This window comes from Hermetia illucens, chromosome 2, assembly GCF_905115235.1.
Source record: "Hermetia illucens chromosome 2, iHerIll2.2.curated.20191125, whole genome shotgun sequence".
NCBI lineage: Eukaryota > Metazoa > Arthropoda > Insecta > Diptera > Stratiomyidae > Hermetia > Hermetia illucens.
Window position 1 is genome coordinate 2,111,348 of NC_051850.1, and position 26,404 is coordinate 2,137,751.

Here is a 26,404-nt window from a genome sequence, read left to right on the forward strand (position 1 = left end):
ACCGTGCTCTGGTTGATAGTAATGAACGAAATTCTACGGATATTGGACAGGAGTGGAGTGAAAGCGATGGCGTATGCCGACGACTTGGTAATATTGGTGTCAGGGAGCGTTGGGAAGAATGTGCCGGTGGGCCACGGACTCAGCATTAATCCAACCAAAACGGAACTGATGTCATTCACTACTAAGATAAGGGTAACCAAATTCCACCCCCCGCGGCTAAATAAACAAAGATTGGTTCTTTCCTCCAATGTATAGTATCTGGGTCTAATCCTGGATCCGAAGTTAAGTTGGAGATTGAAATTTAGAGCGGAGGATTAAGAAGGCTTGTATAGCCTTCTATGCCTACAAGACGGCCTTTGCAAGGAAATGGGGTCTCCGACCGAGGATGGTTCTCTGCATGTACACAGCCGTGGAACGTCCCATCCTAACGTATGATTCTATTGTGCGCAGCTGTCAGACTACGTGAGTCCGGATGCTGGATAGAGAAGCCTTACCGCCATAGTAACAACCTAGTACCTCGATAACTCTGAGCATTCCCCGGAGGCTATACCACATGTAAGCCGAATTTCACCAGAAACTTCTTTGTAGTCTTTCCAACAACCGCAGAGTGGGAGATCGGCGGCGTGTTGCAAGGCTATGACAAAATATTCTTCATCAACGGCTCGAAGACGGTCTGTGGAGTCGGTGCAGCAAGATTTTTCTCAGATACCCACAGTGAATGTGATAGACACAGTGTATCCGACCTCTACAGTCTCTTAGGATTCACCAGTGTATTCCAAGCGGAAGTACTAACGATATAGAAAGCCTGTCCATGGCTGGGACATAATTTGAGCCCGAAGTGTAACATAGCTATTCTGATCGACAGGCAAGCGGGCGTTAAGGCTTACCACTCAGCGGCTACATCCTACAGGTTGGTGGGGTAGTACAGAAAGTTTTTGGCAGCACGCTCAAGATCACTCTAGCTTCGAGATTGCACCCAGATCAGGCATTCGATAGAGCCACATGGCGAAACCGATCACGACGAGCCGACTCCGCTTGTGAACGGGTCAAAGGCTGAAGAAAAAGAAGAAGATAATCTTAAAGCGATTAATTGAAGCGGAAAATAAAAACCCACCCTTTTTGTAAGAAAAACGATTTTTACCATTGAAAGTTAAGTTTTTACTTCTGAAAGGTGACAAATGATAAATTGGATTGAGATATTATCGGTCAGGAATTAAAGATAGTAAATTTAATCGTGAAGCACTCTATTGAAAACAAGTAAAACCAACCACCAGTTGGTCTCTAAAATACATAGAATACTTTCCAGAACATTGATTCGTAGTTGAAATAGTTGTTAATAACCTTGTTTTTAAAATTTCACAAAATAGTCCCTTGCGTGCTCGCTGTAGGCGGGTCGGAACAAAACCTATTAACAGCGTTTTTTCTTCAACTTTTAAGTGTATTATCTGTGATAATAAAAATACTATTAATATGTACAGCACTCGGATACTGAACCACCCTTATAGCTTTTTTTGAATGCGTACAAATGGATCAACAGCAATTCCAGGCAAAAAAACCAAGCACAATTCAATTATTTTGTACTTAGTGCTATCTTTATTAAATCATCTAAGATTCATATTAAAAGATTTTTTAGTTGGTTAGCTCATACTCAATCAGTACTTAGCAGTTAAATGGACGAGAGTATATCAAAGCACTTTGAAGATTGGTTGAAATATGTCAACACGACACTCTTTTACTTGTTTTGCATTCGAAACGTTTATAAAAGTTTGCTGGAAATTTGAATCTACCGCAGATATCCAGTAGTAGTGATCGTAGTAAGAGGACATCTCTTCGAACGCAATCATGCTTTGCGTTTTACATTTAATTTTCATTCTTGTTGTGATGAAGATGGTGACAATCGGTAGTGCCGTGGAGAGTGATGAAGTTATTGTTAACGTTCCAGAACTAGGTTCCCTGCGAGGATCCATCGGAAAATCGGCTTGGAGTCAAAAATGTATCTATCAATTTCGTGGAATACACTTTGCTGAGTCGCCAAGTGGGCATAGACGGTTTAAGGTAATCATTTCCAAAGTAAATCTGGTTTGATAGTTAGTCTAGACTTTGAGTTAATTTATAAAGTTATTTGAGTCTCTGAAGCTAGTCATGCCCATTGGGATCAGGACATAAATCTCGTTCTCGGAGTCCAAATCCGAAGAACTCAATTGATTGGAATCACTAGGGTTTTTATTGAAGAAATTCAGGTGGACCTAAGAGTGATACAGCAAAATTAGGAGGGGGACTACAGGCTGAATCCTGCCTGTCAGAATCTTCTCCTTCACCCTTACCGGGAAGAGCGGAAGAAAGGGAACCTGGTGACCCAAGCGGCCCTTACACCGTGAAACTGGGAAGGCTCCAAGCAGGCTGCAGAAGAAGGCACTTCGCAAGAAGATGAACCACCTCGGGAATGAGGACATGGACGTGGCTGTACCACTAGGGGCGGTAATGTCCAGACAAATCGGACGTAAGGGAGCGGAATCTTCAGCGGAAGGTGGAACAAACTGGTAACCGCGGTAAAACCCACACTGGACACACCAGACTCTTCTGTCAGCGGTAATGCCCACAAGAAGCGTAAGACCAACATATCTCTGCAATGCTCTATTATGCTTCGCATCAGGACCTACATCCGTCCGTCCCGCAGGGATTAGGACCGCTGTGCCGGGAAGTAATCAAATCAACGAAGCTGATTCCTCCCATAGGAATATGGACACGAAGGCGGGAATGAAGAAGACGTGTGCGCAAACTGTAGCTTAATTTCTGACTGCTGCCGTGGGAGTTTCCTACAAGGATGGCAAAACGTCAGAGGGACAATTTATTATCCTCTGAGAATACCTGTGGAAAAAAATGTTGGGAGCCTGAAACAAAGCCAAGATATTTAACAAGCAAATTTTTCGCGGTGGGCTTTTCCATTTGGAGTGCACTGATGAGACTGCCTTAAAGTGGCTCGCGGCTGGCAAAATCTTGTTAATGAGGTGAATGATGACCCGTGGGTACTTGGCTATAAGCTTGTCACTCGGAAAATCTGGGCTCTGCGGAAGCCCTGCATATTGAGCACCGACCAGATGGACTGCATTGTGCGGGCATTGTTCCCCAGACACCCTGTACGGGTTGATGTAAATAGCGCGGAAAGCGTCGTGGATTGCCCCCTTTTCACAATGGGAGAACTCGAAGAAGCGGTTCTCACTATGAAAAACAGGAAGGCGCCAGGTCCTGATGGCATCCCGGCGGAAATTTACAAACTGGTGTTCCGCCAACGGCCAGAATTGCTGCTCGAAGCGTTCAATGCGTGCTTGAAGGAGGGCATTTTTCCTTTTCGCTGGAAAGTGACCAGACTCGCGTTGATCAGTAAGGGTAAAGGAGACCTGGAGCTCCCGTCTGCATACCGACCGCTGTGTATGCTTGACACGGCCGGAAAAGTGTTCGAGAAGCTCATCAGGGGTAGACTCGCTGAAGCGATCCGTGCTGCCGGGGACTTATCCGCAAGGCAGTTCGGGTTTAGAACAGGGAAATCTACAGTGGATGCTGTTATGGAGGTCGTAGATGCGTTTAATCGAGCCGGGGCACACAGCCGCCGATCTCGAAGGATAGTGCTCTTCATAACGCTTGATGTCAGAAATGCCTTCAATTCCGTAAGATGGACAGATATGCTAGGCACACTAGAGAACTCCTTTCACGTGCCAAGCTATCTCTTGCGGATATTGAGGGATTATCTGAAAGACCGCTCCCTGTTCTATGAGACGTTAGAGGGCCAGAGGGATCCATCCTAGGGCCGGACCTCTGGAACGCTTCCTACGATAGTCTGCTGAGACTCGATATGACCGAAGAGTCGCGTCTGGTCGGTTATGCAGACGACGTTGCGGCACTTGTTGCCGGACGCACTGTTGAACAGGCGCAAAGCAGACTTGGCATATTGATACGACGGATAAGCGGATGGATGACTGCTCACGGTTTCAACCTTGCGCTGGAAAAAATCGAAGTAGTCATCCTGACCAGAAGGAGAATCCCGACCTTGCGTCCCATATCGCTCGGCGAGTTGACTATAGAGTCAAAACCAGCGGTTAAATACCTTGGTTTAATGCTCGACTCGAAGATGAGCTTCTTCGAGCAAATCAAAGCAGCCGCGGACAGGGCTGCAGCAGGAGTCGCGGCCTTGAGTCGGCTAATGGCGAATGTCGGCGGCCCTATATCAACTAGGAGACGTCTCCTCATGGGAGCAACGCAGTCCGTCCTTCTCTATGGTGCGGAGGTATGGGCTGATGCCCTTGACAAGGAGGTGCATCGTAAACGCCTCGCTCAAGTGCAGAGGCAGGGAGCTTTGCGAGTGGCGTCTGCCAAGGAGCGCAAAGCTATCTATCGCCGTGAGGGCGAAAACTTAAGAGAAGTGGTTGCCCGTGAAGAACGTCAACGCACCCTTAGCGAGTGGCAACTTTCTTTGCAAAATGAGCCAAGGGGCAAGTGGACTGCGCGGCTCATCGACAAATTAGACCCATGGTTGAACAGAAAGCACGGTGAGATTGATTACTTCTTTACCCAACTTCTAAGTGGGCATGGAGATTTTCAGTCTTACCTGCACAGGGTTGGGAAGGCGCGATCTCCTGATTGTGTATTCTGCAATAGAGTGGCGGATGACGCTGAACACACCTTTTTCTCTTGCGAGAGATGGGACGGCCTCCGCCAGCAGCTTTATGCAGACACAGGGGAGCTCTCTCCAGACAACATTGTCAGAGAGATGCTGAAGAGCGCTGGCAGCTGGAATCGTATTGCGCATTATGTTCGGGCTCTTCTTACTACGAAGATTGAACTCGACCGGCAGAGGGATCAGACGGTAAGGGGTTCCCTGAACTAACAACTCCCTTCCTCCCCTCCCCTCCCGTTGGTGAAAGGAATTCCCTGACTTGAAGGCTCCCAAAGCCGGGAGAGCGGGAGGGCTAGCTCGAAGTAATGTGTCAAACGGTTCCAGGCTAGTTCTCTGATGACAGGGAGGTGTTTAGTTGGTAGTCCGCCAGCGTACTGTTGCGGGAGTCCAACACTCTGTGCGTAAACGCATTCACCTACCCTACTCCCAAAAAAAAAAGTGGCTCCAGCAGGTAATCTCAGCTTTGAGTTCTGGTGGTCTGCGGTCGGAACACTGAGCTGCGCAGGACAACATGTCGGATGTTGGTTACCGGGCCCTCGAAGAAAGGCAGAGGACATCATCCGCATGTTGGGTGAACAGAACCCGGGTATGGACTTCGGACAATGGAGGGTAACGTTTATGAATGCCAGGAAGGACAAATCAACAAACGTGTAAGGTTTCAGCTTGCAGGTATTCCAACTGAATCAAAAGAGTCTGAATGTGCTCAGGGAAAGTTACCATATGGTGCTCAACTTTTCCAAAATAGATTGAAATTTAAATAGACGGAAAAAAAGGAAACCAGAGACGTGAACGAAACTGACTTGATGACAGTTCGAGTCATCGGATTCATGTAAACTGGAGACCGCAAACCAGTGAAGGTGTTAAGTGGAAAACGGACGAACGCTCTGCGTGATAAGATGAGACCTTTCATGGCTGAGTACATGGAAACTGATGTACTTCCAAGTGCGGTTATTCTCAGAGTAATAAAACACGAGAGGACCGAGTCTCTGGCGATACGCCGTGTGGAAAACTCCGTCACATGCCGACCGCGGAATTTGCTTCCAACAGTTTTCCATAAAAAAATATAAAGATTGGTCAAATTTAGCTGCAGCATGCCAAGAACTGTCCCTATTTTTTTCTGCTGCAAGAGCCATGTTTCCGATTTAATCGAATTTGTGGCATTGGATCAGTAAAGGGGGCTAGGATTGGACAAAGTTAAATGAACTTCTTGGGAATAAAGTGCAGCTCTCTAGACGACTAAGGACTCCTTTGGCGAAGATGAATTGAAAACTCTGAATTGTACATTTCTAGAGTGCTAAGAAGAGGCTTGTCCTATTCCGCGAGGTCAAAGCGGTGGAACCGGGAACTGCGAAAACTTAGGAAATCAACCAGACGATTTTTGAACCGTGCTTGTAAAGGCAATAGGAATGAAGACTGGTTAAACTTTCGGAACTCACAGCGTGAATATAATAGGCTCGTTAAGTGATCGAAACGAGACTTCTTTAGACCATACTGTGAAGAGCTGGAAGGCAAAGGAGAAACTTCAAGGCTGTGAAGACTCCCTAAAAGCGATGGATCGGCCAAGTTGGATTCTCTTCGAAAACCCAATAGTATTATACTTTCCCGAGCTCCAGACTACAGACCCTCTTCGAAGTATACCTTCCGGGAGAACTGATGAGAGAAGTGGAAGGGGAAGAGTTGACAATTATTGCAACCCTTCAACGCGGAAGTGTTGCAAGGTGCACTGGAACACTGCGAAAGCGATTGTTACCAAAGAAAAGGTGAGAGCTGCCATACTGTCCTTTGAACAGTCTGGGAAAGCTGATTATTCTAATCCAAAGCACTTCACATGAGGATGGACGGATGGACGATTCCGTAGCCTACACAATGACGAAATCTATGAGCGATACCATGACCGTCCGGTTGTAGATAAAATCCAGCTCAATAGGTTACGGTGGGCGGGTCACTTAATCCGTATGGATGAGGATGATCCAGCCCGGAAAGTCTATAAGGGCAATATTTATGGTAGAAAAAGAAGACGAGGCAGACCCTGCCTAAGATGGAGCGATGGCGTAGGCCAGGACGCCAGACAGCTTTTAGGGATATCGAATTGGTGGACCTCGGTGCAAAACCGGGATGTCTGGAGTTCCTTATTAAGGCAGGCCTAGACCGGATACCGGTTGTTGCGCCGTTGATGATGATGATGAAAGCACTTCACACAAATTAGCTTGACTTCATTCTTGTTGAAAGGTTTGGAGAGACTAGTTGGGCGTCACCTTCGTGAGAAGGCACTTAGGTCGTACCCACTTAATGAAAACCAACATGCTTACCAACGCGGAAAGTCCTATCAGTCTGCCCTTCATTCTCTGGCTTCAAAGACAGAGGATGCAACTCTGAACAGTAAGTACGCGATGGGGGAGTTCATGGATATTGAAGGCGCGTTTGACTGTGCGCCTTTCCAAAAACTTTGTGATGCCGCCAGAGCGCATGCTGTTGATGATGCTTTAATTAAGTGGATCTGGATCTGTACTCTTCTAACACAGAGATTGCAGTGTGCTGAAATGGGTGTCGATCACTACCTAACAGCAAAAGCTGCCCCCGAGGAGGTGTGCTATCGCCACTTACTGTCGAGTATGCTGATCGATTCCCTACTATGCGAACAACACAATTTGCCAATACACGCCCAAGTTTATGCTGATCAGGCTGTGCTCGATGTTGATCGGGATCAATAACGAGGCTATGGACGGTGCAGTAAATCACAAATCTCCTATCATTATCGTTACGGTCGGCAAGGCTGTGTTTCTCCATCACATATCGAAGCAAGGTGTTATAAGAGCCCACCTTGACATTCGGATCAATCATCACGAACACAATGTTACCTTTGGGAACCCTTTCTTGAACTGCGTATAATTGCTTACAGAAAGCATTCTTTTCCACTTTATCGGAGGCCTCCGTTGGTGCAAAGCACTGTACGATTGTGATGCTTCTTAACCTAGACTGAAACCTTGGAGTCAAAATTCTGTCAGAAACCGGATCCCAGGCCAAGAGAGCGTGTCTTGTGATAGCCATCAGTCACAATCCGATACTAAATTCGCGTCTGCTACCACTTGGATTTCCAGAGTACAAAAGCACATTGCCGGAAGAAGGAAAGAAGTAGTTCAGAGTCCCACCATCTTATTTCGTTTATACTCAGGATGTCCAGCTTATATTGTTAGAATTTTGACTCGAGCTGGAGAAAGTGACCATCCTGTGTCGTTTTCGATAGCCAAAGGTCCTAGCTGTTAGGTCAACCCCTATCCGAGGCGGTGTTGACGTTTTAGAACAAGTAAAGTTTCGAAATTTGCAGGTTGCTGGCCTAAAAATTTCCATCCCTTTTAGTTACCTTTTATGATAAGCAGGGAAGGGGAACGTATTCTTAAATCCCAACTCAGAGGGCAAGAAGACCAAAAGTAAATTAATACTCAAGCCAGTACCTTAATTTTACATATTGGGGTGGGGAAAAAGTAATGTCGTATTTGTGATCGAATTTTAACGCTTTATTTAACATAGAATTATCCGATTTAAGTCAAATATGCGCCGTTTTGTTCGTAAACTTGTTGCCATTTAGAAGGCAACTTCATTTTTTTTTTCACTTTTCGCAAGCCTCTTTTGAGGCGAACTTAGTAGGACCAAGAGCGTTTTACATGGACCGGAAGAGATGGTAATCACTTGGTGCCAGGTCCGGACTATACGGTGGGTGCGATAGGACATCCCATCCGAGCTCCCGTAGCTTTTGGTGGGTCATCAAAAATGTATGAGGCCGAGCGTTGTCCTGGTGGAACAGAACACCATTCCTATTGACCAATCCTGGCCGCTTCTGGCCAATCGTCTGCTTCAAACGGTCGAGTTACTCACAGTAGTGGACCGAATTGAGGGTCTGGCCATAGTTGAGCAGCTCGTAGTGGATGACTCCTTTCCAATCCCACCAAACACACAGCAAAACCTTCCTGACCGTCAATCCGGGCTTGGCGATGGTTTGGGCCGGCTCGCCCCGCTTCGACCACAATCTTTTTCGCTTGAGATTTTCGTACGTGATCCACTTTTCATCACCAATCACCATCCGTTTCAAAAATGGGTCCGTTTCAGCAGTGCATCACAGGCGTTGATTCGGTCTAAGAGATTTTTTTTCCGTCAACTCGTGTGGCACCCAAACATCCAGCTTTTTTTTGGAATCCAATCTTCTGCAAATGATTCCAAATGGGTTTATGGTCGTTACCCAGTTCCTGGCCAATCGAGCGATTTTATCGGTTTCTATGATGATTGACCTACCAGTACGGGGTGTATCTTCGACATCCACTACACCAGAACGAAATCGATCGAACCAACGCTGTGCTGTGCGAATCGTTACAGTATTGGACCCATAAACTTCACAAATTTTTTTGGCCGCCTGCGTTGCATTTTTACCTCTCAGGTAGTAAAAATGTAAAATATGACGAATTTCCTCCTTGGTGGACTCCATCTTTGAGGCGCTATAACTTGAGACTGAAACGTACCATCATAAAACTGTCAAAAAGACACCTGTAGCCCAGATTCTCGTCTTCGAATCGCCGTATAGTATGACCCGATGCGATAAGCACAACACAAGATATGTTTAAGTGTCGCCATCTATTGACAAAATACAACATTACTTTTTCCCCAACCTAATATTAAAAAAAGCGCTTTTCATCTAAGGTAACAAGTTAAACTAATTTCGTTATACCCATCAGCTACCGACACCTCGTCAACCATGGACAGGTATCAAAGATGTGCGTGAGAATGACATTGGTTGCCCAGTTTTCTCTAATTTGAGCAAATTATCACCTGAGGAACTGCAGGCACGTGACTGGGAGGACTGTTTGCATTTGTCCGTCTACACAAAAAATGTAAGTTTAATTAACAAAATCTATAATGAACCCTTAAGTTAAGTGATGTTAATGATAATTAAAAATTCCAAGTTTTGTTTAGGGATTGGGGAGTCCTAAGTCCGCATTCACTTGATGTCGGATCGGACCAAATACAGAGCAACTTGCTCCCACTCTTTATCTTCCACGGACTTCTCTTTTTGGGTTTAACACTCAAAGTTCAAAAATTAAAAGAGGGACGAAGACGGCTACAGTTTCGTACCAGGGCAGAGGCAACTCATCAGATGCTGCCTCATCTCTGCCCTGGGAGCAGCGTGACCGAAGCGGATCGGAAGACAGTGTAGAACACCTGCGAGCCACTTTGGTCACATTGTCCCAGGGCAGAGGTGAGGCAGCATCTGATAATAGATCCTGAGTCCTCTATGATAGATCGCAGATGGAGGAAAAGAATACTAAGGATACGCCGAACCCCGCTGCACCAACAGTGTCACAAGCGACCCAAGTGACACCTAACCGTACTACCATCGAAACACGGCGAAATAAACGAGTACAGGAAAAAGAGGGGGATCCTTCAAATAATCAGCAGGCACCTAAGAGAAAAAAAGGCGGACAGGAAACTCTGAAAACCAGCACTAATAGCTCTGAAGGAGGAAAGCGTACAGCGAATGTAGAAAAGTCGACCAGGGTTGCGAAGCCCAAGACGAACGGCAAGGATGGATGGACTAAGGTTACGAGCAAAAAAGCGAAAGGAAAAGCAAAATTGCGAACCCGTCCAGATGCGATTGTTATCTCCAGTAAGGGCAATCTGTCCTACGCGGAGTTACTCAGAAAGGTCAAAGCTGATCCCGACCTAAAAGATCTGAGCGGAAATGTGAACAGAATCCGAGGAACCCAGAAAGGGGATCTCATGTTCGAGCTGAAAAGATCCAGCGTGGGCAAGGCTGATGACTTTCGCACTCGGGTGAAGGACTCACTTGGGGAGAATGCCGCAGTGCGTGCCCAAAAATATGAGATCTACATACAATGTAAGGATCTCGATGAAATAACATCAAAAGCAGAAATTTGTACTGCTCTGAAGGAGCAATTCAAGTTGGAAGAACTTACAGAGGAGTTTGTTGTAAGTTTACGAAAAGCCTATGGCGGTACTCAAACGGCCACAATACGAGTACCAGCGGAGGCAGCGCAAATGTTGTTGGCTGCCGGAAAAGTTCGAATTGGATGGGTTGTCTGCCGTTTAAGAGAATAACTTCACTAAAGAGGTGCTTTAAATGCCTCATGTTTGGGCACTTCGCCAAGGTATGCACCAGCAGCATTGATCGATCCGATCGATGCAGAAAGTGTGGGGAGAAGGGCCATATTGCCAGGGAATGCAATAGGGACCCCAAATGCCTATGGTCGAGGTGAAAGAGGGGCAAGATAATCGGCATATTGCCGGAAGTAGTAAATGTCCTGAATTTAGGAAGGCGCTCACTGCAATAAGAAAATGAGGTTTATTCAGATAAACCTCAATCATTGCAGGGTCGCTCAGGATTTACTTGAGCAGACCACGTTCGAATCAGAGATGGAAATCGCCATCATAAGTGAGCCGTACAGAAGCCGTCACGGTGGCGTATGGGTCACAGATTCGACTGGTGGAGCGGCGATATGGGCTTGCGGTCGACAGGCCATACAATGTACTGCAAGTCAGGCAACCAGTGGCTTTGTGTGGGCGAAAATAAGTGTTGTATATGTATACAGCTGCTACGCCCCACCAAGTTTGACACTGTCTGAATTCGAGCAAATGCTTGATAATCTTGTTCTCGACGCAAGGGGAGGAAGTCCAAAGGTGATTGCTGGTGATTTCAATGCTTGGGCCCTAGAGTGGGGTAGCAGAGAATCAAATGTTAGGGGGCGCAGTTTAATAGAAGCTTTTGCGCAGATGGACATGGTTTTGACTAACGAAGGTGCTATAAACACCTTCCAGAAAGAGGGGTCAGGCTCAGTTGTAGACCTGACCTTTGTCAGCCCTTCGCTGGCGCGTGATATGTCCTGGTGCGTCAGCGAACGCTACACCCACAGCGATCACCAGGCAGTTTTCTTTGAGACATGTGTCGAACCTCAGGGCAAAGAGCTATCATGCCCGAAACCGAAAAAGATTTCAGGCTGGTCTGCAAAATCTTTGGATGAGCAGAGCTTCTTAGAGGTGTGGTTAGATCAGCCTGATATAGCAGGCGCCTCTACGGAAAGAGCTGTTCATCTGGCTCAATGCATCGCTAAAGCATGTGACGCGTCCACGCCTAGGAGGTGCGCATTCCCCCGTAGAAGACCAAACTACTGGTGGAATGATGAACTGACCGGCCTTCGATCAGCCTGCCACCGAGCCAGAAGAGCGGCTCAGAGGGCGGTAGGTAGAGTCGATCAAGGGCAGAAAGAGTGCGCCTACAAGGCAGCCCGCAAAACCCTCAAGCTCGCCATTCAGCGAAGCGAGAAATGCTTTAGGGAGCTCTGCTCAGAAGCGGACGTAAATCCGTGGGGGAGAGCTTATGGAATCGTGATGGGACGATTTAGAGGCCGTTCGTCTCCGCAGATCACGTGCTCCACCCTCTTGTTGAAAATCATCCAGGGGTTATTCCCCCAGCAAGAGGAGAACACCGACACATTCCAACCACCTCTGAATGTGACGGCATCCCCGCCAGTCACCAGAGACGAGCTCCTGGAGATCTGCGGCAGAATAGGAGACAATAAAGCACCGGGTCTGGACGGAGTACCGAATAAGGCCCTTAAGCTTGCCGTGAAATCCAAGCCGGACATGTTCGCTGAGTTGTTCGAAGCGTGCATGTCCGAGGGAATATTTCCAGCGGTATGGAAGCGGCAGAAGTTGGTGCTTCTGCCTAAGCCTGGTAAACCTCCAGGTGAACCATCCTCATACCGACCCATATGTCTTTTGGATACGGTGGGGAAAATGCTAGAGCGGGTAATCTATAATAGATTACTCCCGGTAGTTGAGAGCCAAGGCGGCCTTTCAGATCGGTATCAAATTGGTTACTGGCTTGGCCGAAGATGCAATCCACGGAAAGGGTAGTACCAGTAAATATTGCGTGGTAGTAACCCTGGACGTGAAAAATGCATACATTTCGGCCAATTGGAATCTAATCCGGAAATCCCTAGCGAAGGTTGGTATTCCCGCCTATGTCGCCGCAATTGTCGATAGTTATTTAACTGAAAGGCGGCTCTGGTACGACACTGATGACGGACCGCAGGAGTACGTCGTTTCCGCGGGTGTCCCGCAGGGCTCCGTATTGGGCCCACTACTGTGGAACATCATGTACAACGATGCACTTAATCTTCCCCTTCTGGAGGAAGCCACAGTGGTGGGTTACGCTGACGACATTGCACTGGTTGTTGTCGCAAAGCATCTCGAAGATGCTGAGTTATACTCAAGCGAGGCAATCAGTGCTGTCAAATGCTGGTTAGAGAGCTCTGGTCTGACGCTTGCGGAGGAAAAAACGGAAGCGGTCCTCATCACGAAGCGCCGGAAGAGAAATTACGCCTGTGTTAGAGTCGGGAATCATATCATCACTTCCAAGCCGGCCATCAAATACTTGGGGGTTGTGATAGACAGGAAGCTCAGCTATAAGCAACACGTACAGTATGTTTGTGATAAATCATCCAAAGCTAGTATGGCCCTGGCCAGGATGATGCCGAACGTGGGAGGGCCACGGCATACCTCTAGGTTGCTTATAGCCAGGGTGGTGACCTAAATCATGCTCTTTGCGACCCCAGTTTGAAGCGAGGCGTTGCGGATGTCAGTTAACACTGGCAAACTGAATGCAGTCTACAGGAGGACAGCTCTGAGGGTATGCTCTGCCTTCAGGACTGTCTCAAATGATGCAGCATTCGTCATCTCTGGAATGATGCCGATTGACATCTTGGCAGATGAGATGGCGAATATATACCATGCGAAGCCAATCTCTCTCTTATTGCAGACGAAGAAGGCTGAGAGGGAGAGATCCATAAATAGATGGCGAGAGCGGTGGGAACGCTCGGGAAAGGGTCGGTGGACTCACAGGCTCATTCCTGCCATCAAGGAGTGGTTGGAGAGACGACACGGTGAGATTAATTATAATCTCACCCAGTTTCTCACGGGACATGGAGGATATCTCCAATACCTTCACGGGTTTAAATTGGAGACCTCACCCGACTGTCCAAATTGCGATGGAGTCCCAGAGGACTCAGAGCATGTATTCTTCCACTGTCCGAGATTTGTGGAAGAAAGGAGGAACCTAGAGGAGACTCTAGGAGAGGTGCTGGTACCAGAAAATCTGGTGCCGAAAATGCTAGCACATCAAGAAAATTGGGATGCGGTCAACTCCATGATCGCATCAATTCAAGATAAATTGCGAAAGGCAGAGGAAAGGAGAAAAACGCAGTCACGTGCGCAGCGTATAGAAGAAATGGGATTAAACTAGAGTGAGCTGACTCCGCCCCGTGATGTAATACCTTATGGTGGTTCCGCGGAGCAGGGAGGGAGTCGGGGATGGTTTTAGTGGGTAAAAATCCCACACGCTGGTGTGTCCAGACCAGTGTCTTTTGAAGATTTCCACCTCCTCAAAAAAAAAAGGCAGCATCTGATAAGTTGCCTTTGTCCTGGCACGAAGCCGTACCCGTCTTCGTCCGTCTTTTAATGTGCTCTTGGCTAAATTTGTTTATTTATTCAAAAATACTGTATTTCGAGAACCAAATATGCTCTTCATTAGTGTGCTCTCTTCTGCAATCAGAAACGGAAGTTTCTTGCATCCCCCCCCCCCCCCCTTTTTTGTTGCACACTGGCTAACAAATCTCCTATAAACTACAATTATGATTAAAAGAATCCCCCAAATATTTTATAGGTTTCAGGCAACCTGCCAGTTATGTTCTACATTCACGGTGGAGCCTTCATTTTCGGTGATGCAGCGTCCAACTCGCCAGACTTTCTTCTTGAACACGATATAGTTTTAGTTGTCATTCAATATCGACTTGGCGTTTTAGGATTCTTAGCAACAAACTCTGAAGCAATCCCAGGAAACGTGGCCTTATTTGATGTCATTCTGGCCCTAGAATGGGTCCAAACGTACATTCAACATTTTGGGGGCGATCCAAACCGGGTGACAATTTTCGGACTATCAGCGGGTGCTATCATTGCCAGTATGCTTACGATAAGTCCAAAAGTTCGGGACGGATTATTCCATCAGGTGATTGTACAGTCGGGAACGGCGTTCTTACAATGGGGAAGTGAACAGAAACCAATAGAGACGGCACGAGAAATAGCTAAAAAAGGTGGTTGTGAAGATGTTGATGACTTGGATGTACTTAATAAATTCTTTATGGAGATACCGGTAGAGGAATTGATGAGAATTACGGCAGGACAACTTTTTAGACCTACTTTCGGTGATTTAAATGATTTTGTAACGGACACTGCGAAGAAAATGTGGGATAAAACTGGAAGAGCTTATCCAACTGTGGGTGGAATCGCAAAACATGAAGGAACCGCTCACCTAGCGCGTAAGTATATTCCCTGATAATTCATATATGGGTAGGCCGGAAAAAGGCAGAGGGTTTTATCCCAATTTTCACGAATTATTTCAGTTATCTACCATTTCATAGGACCTCTCTTAGAAGCAAGTACAGATGCCTTGGAAATTATCGAAACTACTGCAGCTTTCGGGGGAATAACAGACGATTCAGGATATACAAATATTCTAACAATGAGCTTACTTTTCACGCAGGACCAGCTTGAACATGGCAACTTTCGAGAATTGCTACCAGGGCTAATTGATGTAAGTAAATTTGGGTCCTCGATATAATCTCCGTATACTCTTTAACTACCTTAAATAATTTCAGATGACTAACAACAATTTCATGAAGATACCAATGCTCCGATTTCTACAGCTGAATGCCCAGCGGAGACCTAACGAAACATATCTCTACACATTTGATTATGCTGGCGAACACACCGGATTTTCGGCTGAAAATGTACCATTTAGAGGGGGTGTCAGTCACGCTGATGAAAATTTTTATATATTTCCCACAAAACCTTTGAATTCGAAAGATACTGAAGTAGCTAAGAAAATTGTTAGCCTGTGGACGTCATTTGCAATGACGGGTATTCCTCGAGTAGACGGAGAAGAGCCTTGGCCACCAATGACAGGTGAGAATGATTGTAAAATTTAGCACATGATTAGCCTATTTTGTTTTAGGGAAAACTGGACCGTATTTCCATATCGATGAAGTGTGCAGTGTTTCCGATGATTTTGTGAAGGAATTCACGGTTACCATTGATGATAAGACAAACAGTTTGATAAAATAAGACCGAATTGTGACTATAAACATTATAAGTTCCCAATTTATGCTTGAAAATCAATGTTAAAGTACTACCGCGTATCTACAAATGTCTTATTTTACTTATTTCTTCTATCAACAGTTTTCAGCCACAGTTTCTGAAATATTAACATGACTACTAATAGCGGTCAAAGGGTAGTATAGGTCCCAGGGCGAAACGTGGATTGGTACCCACAATGGAGCATAAAAACTGAGAGACGTCTGCTGAACCAACACCAACAGCTCTACTGTCAAATCCTTTCTCGACCTCTGCGTGGTGATCGGGATTTTTTTCTTAATGAAAACCTAGAGACGGAGAAGGATGAAGGCGAATCTCCCGAGCTTAGACACAGGACAAATTGTACCAACTGGTCCTCTTGGTTGGGAGCTCGTTAGGACTGACAACCTTACCCTGAAAACTGAAGTTACGGAGTTACGCCTCGGACTGGACGGATTCAACAAACCTGGCAACAAAAACGGACAAACGATTTGCGCATCTTCTCATGGAACGTGGGCTCCCCGTATAGAAGATGCGATGGACAGGAACCGGTTTATTGGCAAAAAGTCACTACACCATGTATTATAGCGGTCATCCAGAAAATCATGTGCTCGGAGTAGGAGTTGCGAAAAATAGAAACTGTGCTGTTATCGTCTTCGAAAACAAGTGAAAGGCTATGAACTCTGCTGTTGCGACACAAATTTCGAAATATAAGCTTCATTAACGTTCACGCCCCTTCAGAGGAGACTGCACAGTCGGAGAAGGATATCTTCCACGAGAGAGTAGAGAGCCCTCGAAGCCTGTCCCAAATATAACATCAAAATTATGCTGGGAGATTTTAACAGTCAAGTAAATACGGAGCCCGTATTCAGGCGATGCTTCGGCTCCCATAGTTTACATAAAATCACCAATGATAACAAACTGCGGATTATTCAGTTAGGGGGTATCGCACGAGATGGTTGTTGGAAGTACCTGATTCGCGCGAAAAGCGGTACACAAACATACATGGACCCCTTCAGACGGGACGACTTTCAGTCAAATTGATCACGTGTTGACTGAACGCCGCCAACTCTCTGTCTTGATAAATATCGAAACATATAGGGGGCCAGTATATCTCGTTGGCATAGTGTTCCTGGCTCGAATTACAACACCCTTCTGACAATTAGGTAAGACTGAATACTGAAGCCATCCACAACAAAGCCCTTCGGAACACAAGGTCCCGCCAATTGAAGACAACGAAGGAACAGTCCGTGCAATTCATTGGCTTAAAAAGTCCATGGAGGCGACCAACTACACCAAGCGGTTTATCATCTGGCCACGAGAGAATTCGGAATCCCGACGAAATTGATAAGACTAATTAGGCTGGCCTTGATCAATGTGCGAGGCCAGATAAAAGTACCAGGATCGCTCTCGGGACCATTCAACATTAACAACGGTCTAAGATAAGGAGGTGCTGTATCATGCATTCTCTTTAACCTCATCAAGGAAAGTTCATTCTAAACGTTGAAAAACGCAAATCCCTACAGAGGCAGATGAAATTTCTCGGCCACATGATCACCCCTGATGGAATTCAGCTAGACCTAGGCGAGGTTGAAGCGATCAAAAACTTCCCCCTGTCAAACAAGGGTCAAGTATCTGCGAAGGTTCTTGGGCGTGTTAAACTTCTATCGTCGTTTCTTGCCCAAGGTGGCTCATTACGAAGCAATCATCAACGCTTACTTGTCTGGGCCAAAAACAAAAGACTCCGGCGAGATTGCGTGCTCTACTGAGGCCGTCCAGGCGTTTGAAACTGTCAAACAACAGCTTATTGATGCTACACTACTGGCATTTCCTCGGTCAGATACACCCCTAGTCGTGTTCATCAATGCTTCAGACATAGCGATATGCGCCGATCTGAGCTTTTCAAAATAACTCAACCCAGCTCAACGTAACTTCAGCGCCTACGATCGTTAGCTGCTCGCCACGTACCTGTCTATTAAATACTTCCGTGTCTCCCCTGAGGGCAGGCCGTTCACTGTGTTCACAGACCACAAGTCCCTCACTTTTGTGCTTAAACAAAAGCCCGACCAATCGTCTTTTCGCCAATTACGGCGACTGAGCTTCATCAACCAGTTTACTTCCGACATCCAATACGTGTCTGTGGAAGAACGTCGTTGCGGAGGCTTTGTCATGAATCTCGGAGGTTACAGTCCCCGCCGAGGCGCAGAAAGATGACCCACAGCTTCAGAGCTTGATGACAAATTCCAAATACAAATTCAAGGAGTTTCCAATCTTCGGCTCAAACTCCTACTTACTCTCCGAGATTTTCGCAGGGAAGTATTCCACGCTGTACACCATCTTGCGCACCCAGGCACCAGGACGAGGAACCGGTTAGTCACCGGAAAATACTTTTGGCCATTCATGAACAAGGGGATGGGCCAGACAGTACATCACGGGCCAGGAGTGTAAGATCAACAAGCACGTAAAAAAGGAAGAAGGCGTGTTCCTCCGGTTGACCAAGCGTTTCCACACCATCTACCTCGTCACCATTGGTCCTTTGCGAGACTCGCATGGATACAAGTATTGCCTCACAATCATCAGCAGATTTACACGGAGGCCTGAAGCAATACCTCTCCAATGGGATGTTGGAACGTTGGCAGCGGACACTCTAGACCGCCTTAATGGCTCGTGACGATCCGTTGTGGCCACAGTCCTTGCCTTTCGTCCTCCTTGGCCTCCGCATATCCCATCGAGAGGAGTTCATGGCCGGCACAGTGGAGATGGTGTACGGGAGAATCTGCGACCTGGATATCAGAGCAGCATGCTGCGTCTGCTCAGGGACTCGGTTCCGAAACTGCGGCCGATTTCACCTTCCCCACACTTAACTCTTAACCTAAGTGGTGGCTTTCTGCATTTATGCGTAGATGCGGACGTAATACTCAATAGGAAACAAGTGATAATTTCATTGGGTTCTGGTGTCAACGGCTCTCTCACTACACACATCCATTTTAAAATCTAGTGTTGACTGTGATTGGTCGATCTAAGAAGACCTAAGTTAGAGCGTTTTAGTAAAGTTATAGAAAGAAGAAATCAAAACCGTTTTCACTTAATTAGATTACGGATATTGCTCTATTTACATATTCACTTTTCTATTTACCGAGGGGGAGGCAGGCAGAGGTTATTAAATCCTCAATCCTCTCCTTCGCCCCTACTACCTGTTTGTTCGATGAGGCGGATGCCATAATTACCTTGACAAGTGGGTCTCCTCATTAATTTGAAAAGCTAGGAGTATCCACTGCCTTGGCCCCAGTTGAGAGGTGCGTTCTTCCGGGTTCAATAAGTTTTCAGACTTCCAGCCACCTCTAACCTCCTTGCATCTCTTACATGCTTCGTCAATCTTACGTTCACTCTGAAAACCACTGCCATTACCTTCGATCTGAAGATTGTTGCATCTTTTTCCCGCCTCCTCTGCTTCCTATAGATGCTCTCCTAAATGTGCTTCCACGTTGTTTTTGGTTTGTTCGATGTATACTCTCCTGCAATCTGCGTAGGAAATTTGTATATCCCTGGCTCGGCTAGTTGATGGATTGAATCCTTAGTTGAGGGAGGATTTTAACTGGTTGTTCCTCTTGGACTTCCAAACCAAGTTTCCCCTCCGTTTCAACGAAACGGAGATTTTTTTGAATTCCAAAGCTTTTCTCCGTTTGAGTTGTTGGTCCGGAGCATTTGCCGCTGGAGCGTGTTCTTTCTTTTGATGATCAAGCTTCTGATTGTCAGTGCGGTGACCTCAAAAATGTCCTTTGTCTCTTTATCCACGCCTTCCGAAAAAAATTGGAAGGGTTAGCATCCGGTGGATCATGTGGTTGATGTTGGAAATTGAGACCGCCAAGAACCTCGAGACATGCTCGCAGGTCCTCATTAGGGTGGACGCTTCTCGGAGACCGCTGCACCCAGCATATGAGGGCCCCTTTAAAGCCGGGAGCACTTCTTCAAACTCAACGTCCGGGGTGGGCCCAAATGGCTGAAAGTCTTTGCCGAACCCGGCGTACGCGACAAAAAAGCGTCCGCGAAGCGTCAGGTTCGCCCGGTAACACCATTGGCGGGATCACGTCCTGAGTTCCTCTGCTGAACCCCCCCGGTTTCAGTTGGGGATACAGTGACACAGCGGAGGCAGGAACCACCGACTGCACTGCCGGCGGTGAGAACACCTTCGCCGACGCATTAGACTGCCGCCGACCCATCTGGCGGCCACGCACCAAGCCGGCGCGTGGCACTTCCTTTTTCTTCTTGTTCCGACCCCGGCTACAACATTTGCGCAAAATCTCTCACTCGATATTGAAAAGCAATCATACGAGTTGGTTCGTTGAATTTGTCATATTAACTCCCAACTTGTTCAGCTAAACCTCGAAAACGGTTTGTAAGAAGTGCTTTTCACTCCCCGACAATAAAGCGAAAGTGCTACAATGCGAAGGACAGTCTGAGATATAGCGTCTACCTTCATCTAGATTGAGCAGGCGGCGCGAGATCTTGAGCTACACATCAATCAAGGCAAGGCGAAGTATTATACATGGTGGGTTCTTAGCAAAAAAAAAGCGAAGTCTTGGCCGTGTTCGAGGCAAGAGTCGTCCAAAGAATTTTTGGCCCCCTACATGAGGATGGACGATTCCGTAGCCTCTATAACGACGAAATTTATACCGATACCATGATTGCCTGGTTGTGAATAAAATCCGGCTCAATAGGTTGCGGTGGGAGAGTCAAGTCTCTAAAGACAATATCTATGGTAAAAAAGGAGACGTCTGAGATGGATCGATGGCGTAGGTCAGGACGCCAAACAACTTTTAGGGATAGCGAATTGATGGATCTCGGCGCAAAACCGGGATGTCTGGAGTTTTTTACAAAGGCAGGCTTGGACCGGGAACCGGTTGTTGCGCCGTTGATGATGATGATGACTAATAAAACTGGAAGTCTCTCTTTTATCATAAAGATCTCATCGAATCTACTGTGTACAAACTAAATGAGAAAAAAATGTTCACTTACCTTGCCATTCAGCTCTTCATTCGGCTTAACCGTTGCCACGACATGCGAACAATAATCGGCGATATTTTTTCCGCATGCACTCTGCAAAGCTGGATTGAATCGGAAATCGGTGTTCTGTTCTATCATTCGATTTACCACAACCAGATGACACTTGGGATCGAAAAGTGGTTCATTTTTGTATAATTTCAAGCAATCGAGCAATTTCGATGGCTCATTATTGCGACAATATATCATGATCATATCTTTACAAGTGTTCATTAGTGTGTAATCGGTAGAACTGTCGTCCAATTCGGAACGTTTAACATTGAATATGACGTGACGACACTGGTCACCTAAGTATTGTGTTTTTTCTTGAAGACATTCAAGAACCTGTGGAATAGAGGTTAAAGGCAAGTTAGCGATTTAACATGATCAATAAGACTTGTAATTGGTGTAGTTAGTAATATTTAAGGGGGTCGTCTAGAAGATTTTTGGAAATACCGTTTTTTTCATTGGTGTATGGAGCTTCAAACATAGTCATTTTGGGCGCTTTAGCGACGCGTAGAGACTCCATGTTCAGGTTTTTTCCTCAGGAAGGAAGGAAATCTTATTGGGCAATTTTAACAAATTGAAAAATAAAAAAAAAATTGTCTCGGGAAAACATAGCCATCGTAGCACTGAGTAAAAACAAGTTTCATTTATTCGAAGTTTCTCCAAGAAGCCACCTGCCACAGTTCTGTAGTGAAGGGGTCACACGCTCCAAGGCCCAAAAATAAATTTTTACAGACAAAGCTTGTATCAAAAAAAAAAACCCCGACTATGTTTGTTAATTCATGATTAATTCCTAAAAACAGGCTTGATTTTTCAGCTCGAAACTAGACGACCCTCTTAACGCTAGAGAACCATTAATTTTGCCGTGAAGTTAGTTGTGTTGTGAGTTACATGCGGACATCAAAGTGCTGAACGTGCAAATCACAGATTAACAAACAATTTATGGATAAATTTCTTCAAATTTAGTCACGAATCTGAATAATTTCGTCCAAATTTCAACAGTCACAATGCCAATATTTTTCGAGAGTTCTTCCCTGTGCACAAAAAAAAAACAACAACAAACCCAATGAGACATTAAGATGAAATAAAGCGTGTCACACTTGCATTTTTAGTATTCACCTGCCCACCGCCCGCTGGAATATCAACGCAAAGTTCCTTAATCTCCTTCTTGCAGGCATTCTTCAATTTCGGATCGTAATCGATATTTTCCCGTTGTTGATAGAGCTGAGCTTTGATTTGTTGTCGACACTCTTTCGGTATGCTGTGTCGTTCACCGCGTATTGTGTTGTTTCGCATAATTTCACTTAGACAGGCAACCACGTCATATTTTGTTGTGCTTTCCTTGCAGAAACGCATAACGTATGGACGACAGGCTTCCTTAAATTTGTATGTAAAGTGGTAGTTTTTCAATGAGATGATTTGGAAGTGCTCGATGGCCACACGACACTTTTGGTCTTGACGAAGATCTGGGTCATTTTTGTGGGAGATGAGACAATCCATCATCTCGCCTGCGAGAATACATAGATATTTTTAGTATTTGGTTTGAATCGAAGCATTTGGAATGATTCCGATTTTACCTTCTTCTTTAGCTTTTTTGAAAACATCCGAGCAGTATTTATTCATTGCAGAGCGGCATACAGACATGATCAGTGGATTCAGTTCAATATGAGCAGCTTCGTCTTCTGTGTACTTCGTAACAGCATCCTGGAAGAAACAACAACAAAATGTTTGAAAAGTGGTCAACATTTTAACGTTACGATTACGACGCCTTGTAACGATGAAATCGATTAGTGTTATCGCCACTGGCATGGACAAAATTTAGCTCAACCGGCTACGTTGCGAATGGACGAGAAAGGCCTTGTCAGTGTCCCCGTAGTTCTCAGTGGTTACGAGGCGCTCAAAGTCACTTTCCTCAGAGTTCTCAATCATAGCACCAAAGAATGGAAGAAATGGCCAAGCGGGGCTTCGTTCTTGACAGTCCCCCTCGATGGATTCAGTCTGCGTCTCGCTACTTAACAGTCTGACTGGATCAGGGGATTGCGATCAGGGATCATTCTGCTGCGCATTGTCCAAATTGCGGAAATAAGGGAGAGACTCTCAGGAACATCCTTCGCGATTGCCAGCTCTAACTAGAGTCAGTAGGGGGACACTAGATAACAAATCCTTTCGAGATCTCAGGTTGTAGAGGGTGGGAAAGCTGCTAACCTGCGTAAAGCTACGGACTGACTCTGAAGATCTGATCTGGCTAGATTCTACTCGTTTTGTTTTTGTCACAGCATTCACCGTGCTAGGAGCTTGTAGCATCAAAACCTCAGCGCGGCCACTTATTCCTAACCCCACAGAATCCCTTCTAACTAGCTGTGGTGATTGGCTTCGGTAACAACACCAAATGTAGGTTCTCAAAGATTAAGGTACAATTCCGATCGCACAGAATTAGAACCGAAAATTGACAAGCTAGTGAGCGAGTGTTACATTTCATGCCTAAGCCAAGTCGCCAACATTTGCGAGTGCCCAACAGAACATGATAATTACAGAGCAGTAAAATAAAGAATCCTTAAAGCTTTTGAGACGTATCGAGATGAAAAAGATGTCTGACACTTTTCTTAAATCAATTTGGCTCCAACGCCTCCCGGCAAATAAGCAGGCAATTCTGCTGGCAACGACAAACGCAGGATCGATTAGGCGTCACTGCCGGCCGAATGCGTGGCAGTATTTTCTCGAAATGATCCGGACCCTCAAAGAAGTCGGAATGCCCGAAGTGTCGAGTATAAAGGTTTTGTGTTTTTCTTGTGTGAGACACTTTCTATACACGTTTACGTAGGTAGGTAGGTAGGTATCAGTGGCCGCTCCGAGGAGCCCAATTAGCACATTGGTGCGCCGTTTTGATGCCACAAACTCCTAAGATCGTGACTGTTGTTATAGGAACAGGGAAGCAGAGTCCAGCTGGCTCCGATCTTCAGAGCCAGCCCATAGCATTCACGAAGGAAAGCAGCTCTCCGACCCTGCAGCTAGAAATCTCACTGAGGTCCCCAAAGAATGGTTTACCCAGTGTCCGCAGCCTGACTCGAGCCAGAGCTGGGCAATCGCAGAGAAAGTGCATGAGGGTTTCCCTTCCTTCTCCGCAGCTTCGGCAATGCGAGTTGTAGGGTAAGCCGAGCCTAGCGGCATGGTCCCCTATGGACCAGTGCCGCGTGCAGACCGCCGTAATCTTGAATGCATTTGCACGCGTCTGGCACATGAGCTCTCGTGATCTGGCTATGTTATAAACGGGCCAAATTTTCCTTGATTTGGCACAGCTTGTAAGCCTTCGTCATCTCAGGCCCGCGGCTGCTAGGTAGTGCGAGTAGACTCGGCCCCCGACAGCCGCCAGCGGAACACCGACTGTATTCCCCGAGGGACTGCCAAGAGCAGAGCCTTGCCTGGCCAATCCGTCAGCCCGCTCATTCCCCTCTGTTTCTATGCCCGGGAACCCAGAGGAGAGTGATCTTGAGCGTGCCGCCCAGATGGTTGAGCGTGTCTCTGCACTGCCCCACCAACCAGGAAGATGTCGTTGTTGAGTACAAGGCCTTGATGGCCACTTGGCTGTCGGTCAGAATGGCTATGTTACTCTTGGGGCTCGAATCACGCTCCAGCCATCGACAGATTTCCAATATCGCCAGTACTTCCCCCTGGAATACACTGGCGAACCTGGGAGACAATACGACTTGGATATACCGTGTGTATTCGAGAAAACCCCCGCGCCGACTCCATAGGCCATCTTTGATCCGCCCGTAAAGAATACCGTGTCATAGTCTTGCAACACGCCGCCGGTTTTCCACTTTGCCCTGGTTGGAAGGTCCACAGCAAAGTTTCTCGTGGTATTTCATCTAGAATGTTGCTGTGGCCGTAGGACTTCGCTGCCCAGCATCCGGACTCACGTAGTCTGACGGCACTGCACGCTGCAACATATTTGATGTGGAGGTCAAGGGGGAGGAGATGCAGGAGTACATTGAGAGCATCTGCCGGGCAGGACTGCAGAGCCCCCGTAGCACCTGCACACACGTTTACGTACTAATCGAATTCTTTCATTTGATACCCTACATGACCATATTCTGTGAAAATATTATTCCTCCCTGTCGCACATATGGAGAACAATCCTCCTCCATTTAAACCCAAGACAAAATGTTGTAGCTTGTTGCACGTGCAGCGGTTCACATACCACATATTCACACCAAATTTCGTGAAGTTAGCTCCAGTTGTTTCGGAGCAAATATCTTGTGACAGATGGACATACAGAGAATGAATCGATTTCAATGAGGTTTTGTTTCACAAAAAGCTTGAAAAACTTGAAAATGGAAATCCTATAGACTCTCCGACGCTAGAAGTTCCAGAGTTGTGCGCTACGTGCTCAGCTCGGGAACCCGCTTCATAGAGTTATCATCAACCCCGTAGAAAAAAGATCGATAAGTGGCCTATGTGTTGGTTCCACATAGGCCGTTCTGGGGCAACAGCGAAACGATGCGTCCCACCTTGCATGCTTTTTAAGCGAGCGGGAAACGAGTTCGCCCGCTGATAGCACAGGCGTTTGTCGGCTGTTTGAAATGTTGGCTACACACTTGCGATGATTCCACCAAGTTAAGTTTTCTAATAGACACCAGCGCAGACGTGTCAATCCTCCCACATACAAGGGAAGAGAGCAGCACAGAGTCACGAACCAAGCTTTTCGTAGTAAACGGTACATTAATTCCAACTTTTGTGACGAAGCGACGTAAGATCAACCTCGGACTGAAACAAGCGTTCGAGTGGGAATTTGTAATCACCAAGGCGCCTTGATTGATGCTAGAAAAAGAAAAAATTCGACTTTTGCAAACAAAATATTAGTCAAGCGGTTAAGCACTACAAACCCAGGCTCCTCTGTCTACGAATGACCCTGCCGTTTTCCCCCATGATAAACTGAACGCTAATTTGAATTTTTACTGGAAAGTGGTCCCGTCCGTCGTCCAGCTGTTAGGCGAGCGCACTTCATCTGGCGCCAATGTGGGGATACCGTCGTCCCAAGAACGCCATCTTCCCCACTAGTACCCACTTCATCACATTCAGGGTATTTTCTAATCTGGACCTCGTTGGGGCTTTTCACCATATCCTCGTAACTGAAGAGGATATTCCGAAGACTGCAGGCATCAGTGATGACTTTCGGGTTAAAAAAACGCGAGCCAAACTTTCCAAGGGTTTGCTGCCCGAAAATTGAAATTCTGTACACATTATGTGGATGACATCGAGGGGTCCGCAGGAGTACGAACAACATTTGAGGATGATACCGCAACGCCTCTCTGAATACTCAATGGCAATCAACGTAGAAAATGCGTGTTTGAAGTTCCCAAAAACGAATACTTAAGTCACACAATTACTCAGGATGAGATCGCGCCTCCCCAAACTCAGATAGATGCGTTGCGAAAGTCTCAAAGGCCCAAATCCGTCAAGGACCTACCGAGGTTTTTGGGAACAATTAACTTC

General features: G+C 46.3%; 2 protein-coding genes across 3 annotated transcripts in view; one reads left to right on the forward strand and one right to left on the reverse strand.

The window, feature by feature from the left end:
• LOC119647440 (Golgi apparatus protein 1) overlaps positions 1-26,404 on the reverse strand; it is a 62,806-nt gene that overhangs the window by 29,480 nt on the left and 6,922 nt on the right. Inside the window, exons 4-6 of one of the 2 annotated variants that reach the window (XM_038048360.1) lie at positions 22,489-22,615; positions 22,031-22,419; positions 20,882-21,250 (exon numbers count right to left, since the gene is read on the reverse strand). In XM_038048360.1, the coding sequence (XP_037904288.1) occupies positions 20,882-21,250; positions 22,031-22,419; positions 22,489-22,615 (885 nt within the window). Of the gene's footprint in view, positions 1-20,881; positions 21,251-22,015; positions 22,420-22,488; positions 22,616-26,404 lie in introns of both variants that reach the window. The other variant, XM_038048359.1, reaches the window with a different exon arrangement.
• On the forward strand, positions 1,715-15,923 carry LOC119647442 (glutactin-like). Its single transcript, XM_038048364.1, has 6 exons — positions 1,715-2,055; positions 9,397-9,552; positions 14,400-15,051; positions 15,136-15,326; positions 15,391-15,697; positions 15,747-15,923. The coding sequence occupies exons 1-6, from the start codon at positions 1,843-1,845 to the stop codon at positions 15,854-15,856; spliced, it is 1,629 nt and encodes a 542-aa protein (XP_037904292.1). The 5' UTR covers positions 1,715-1,842; the 3' UTR covers positions 15,857-15,923.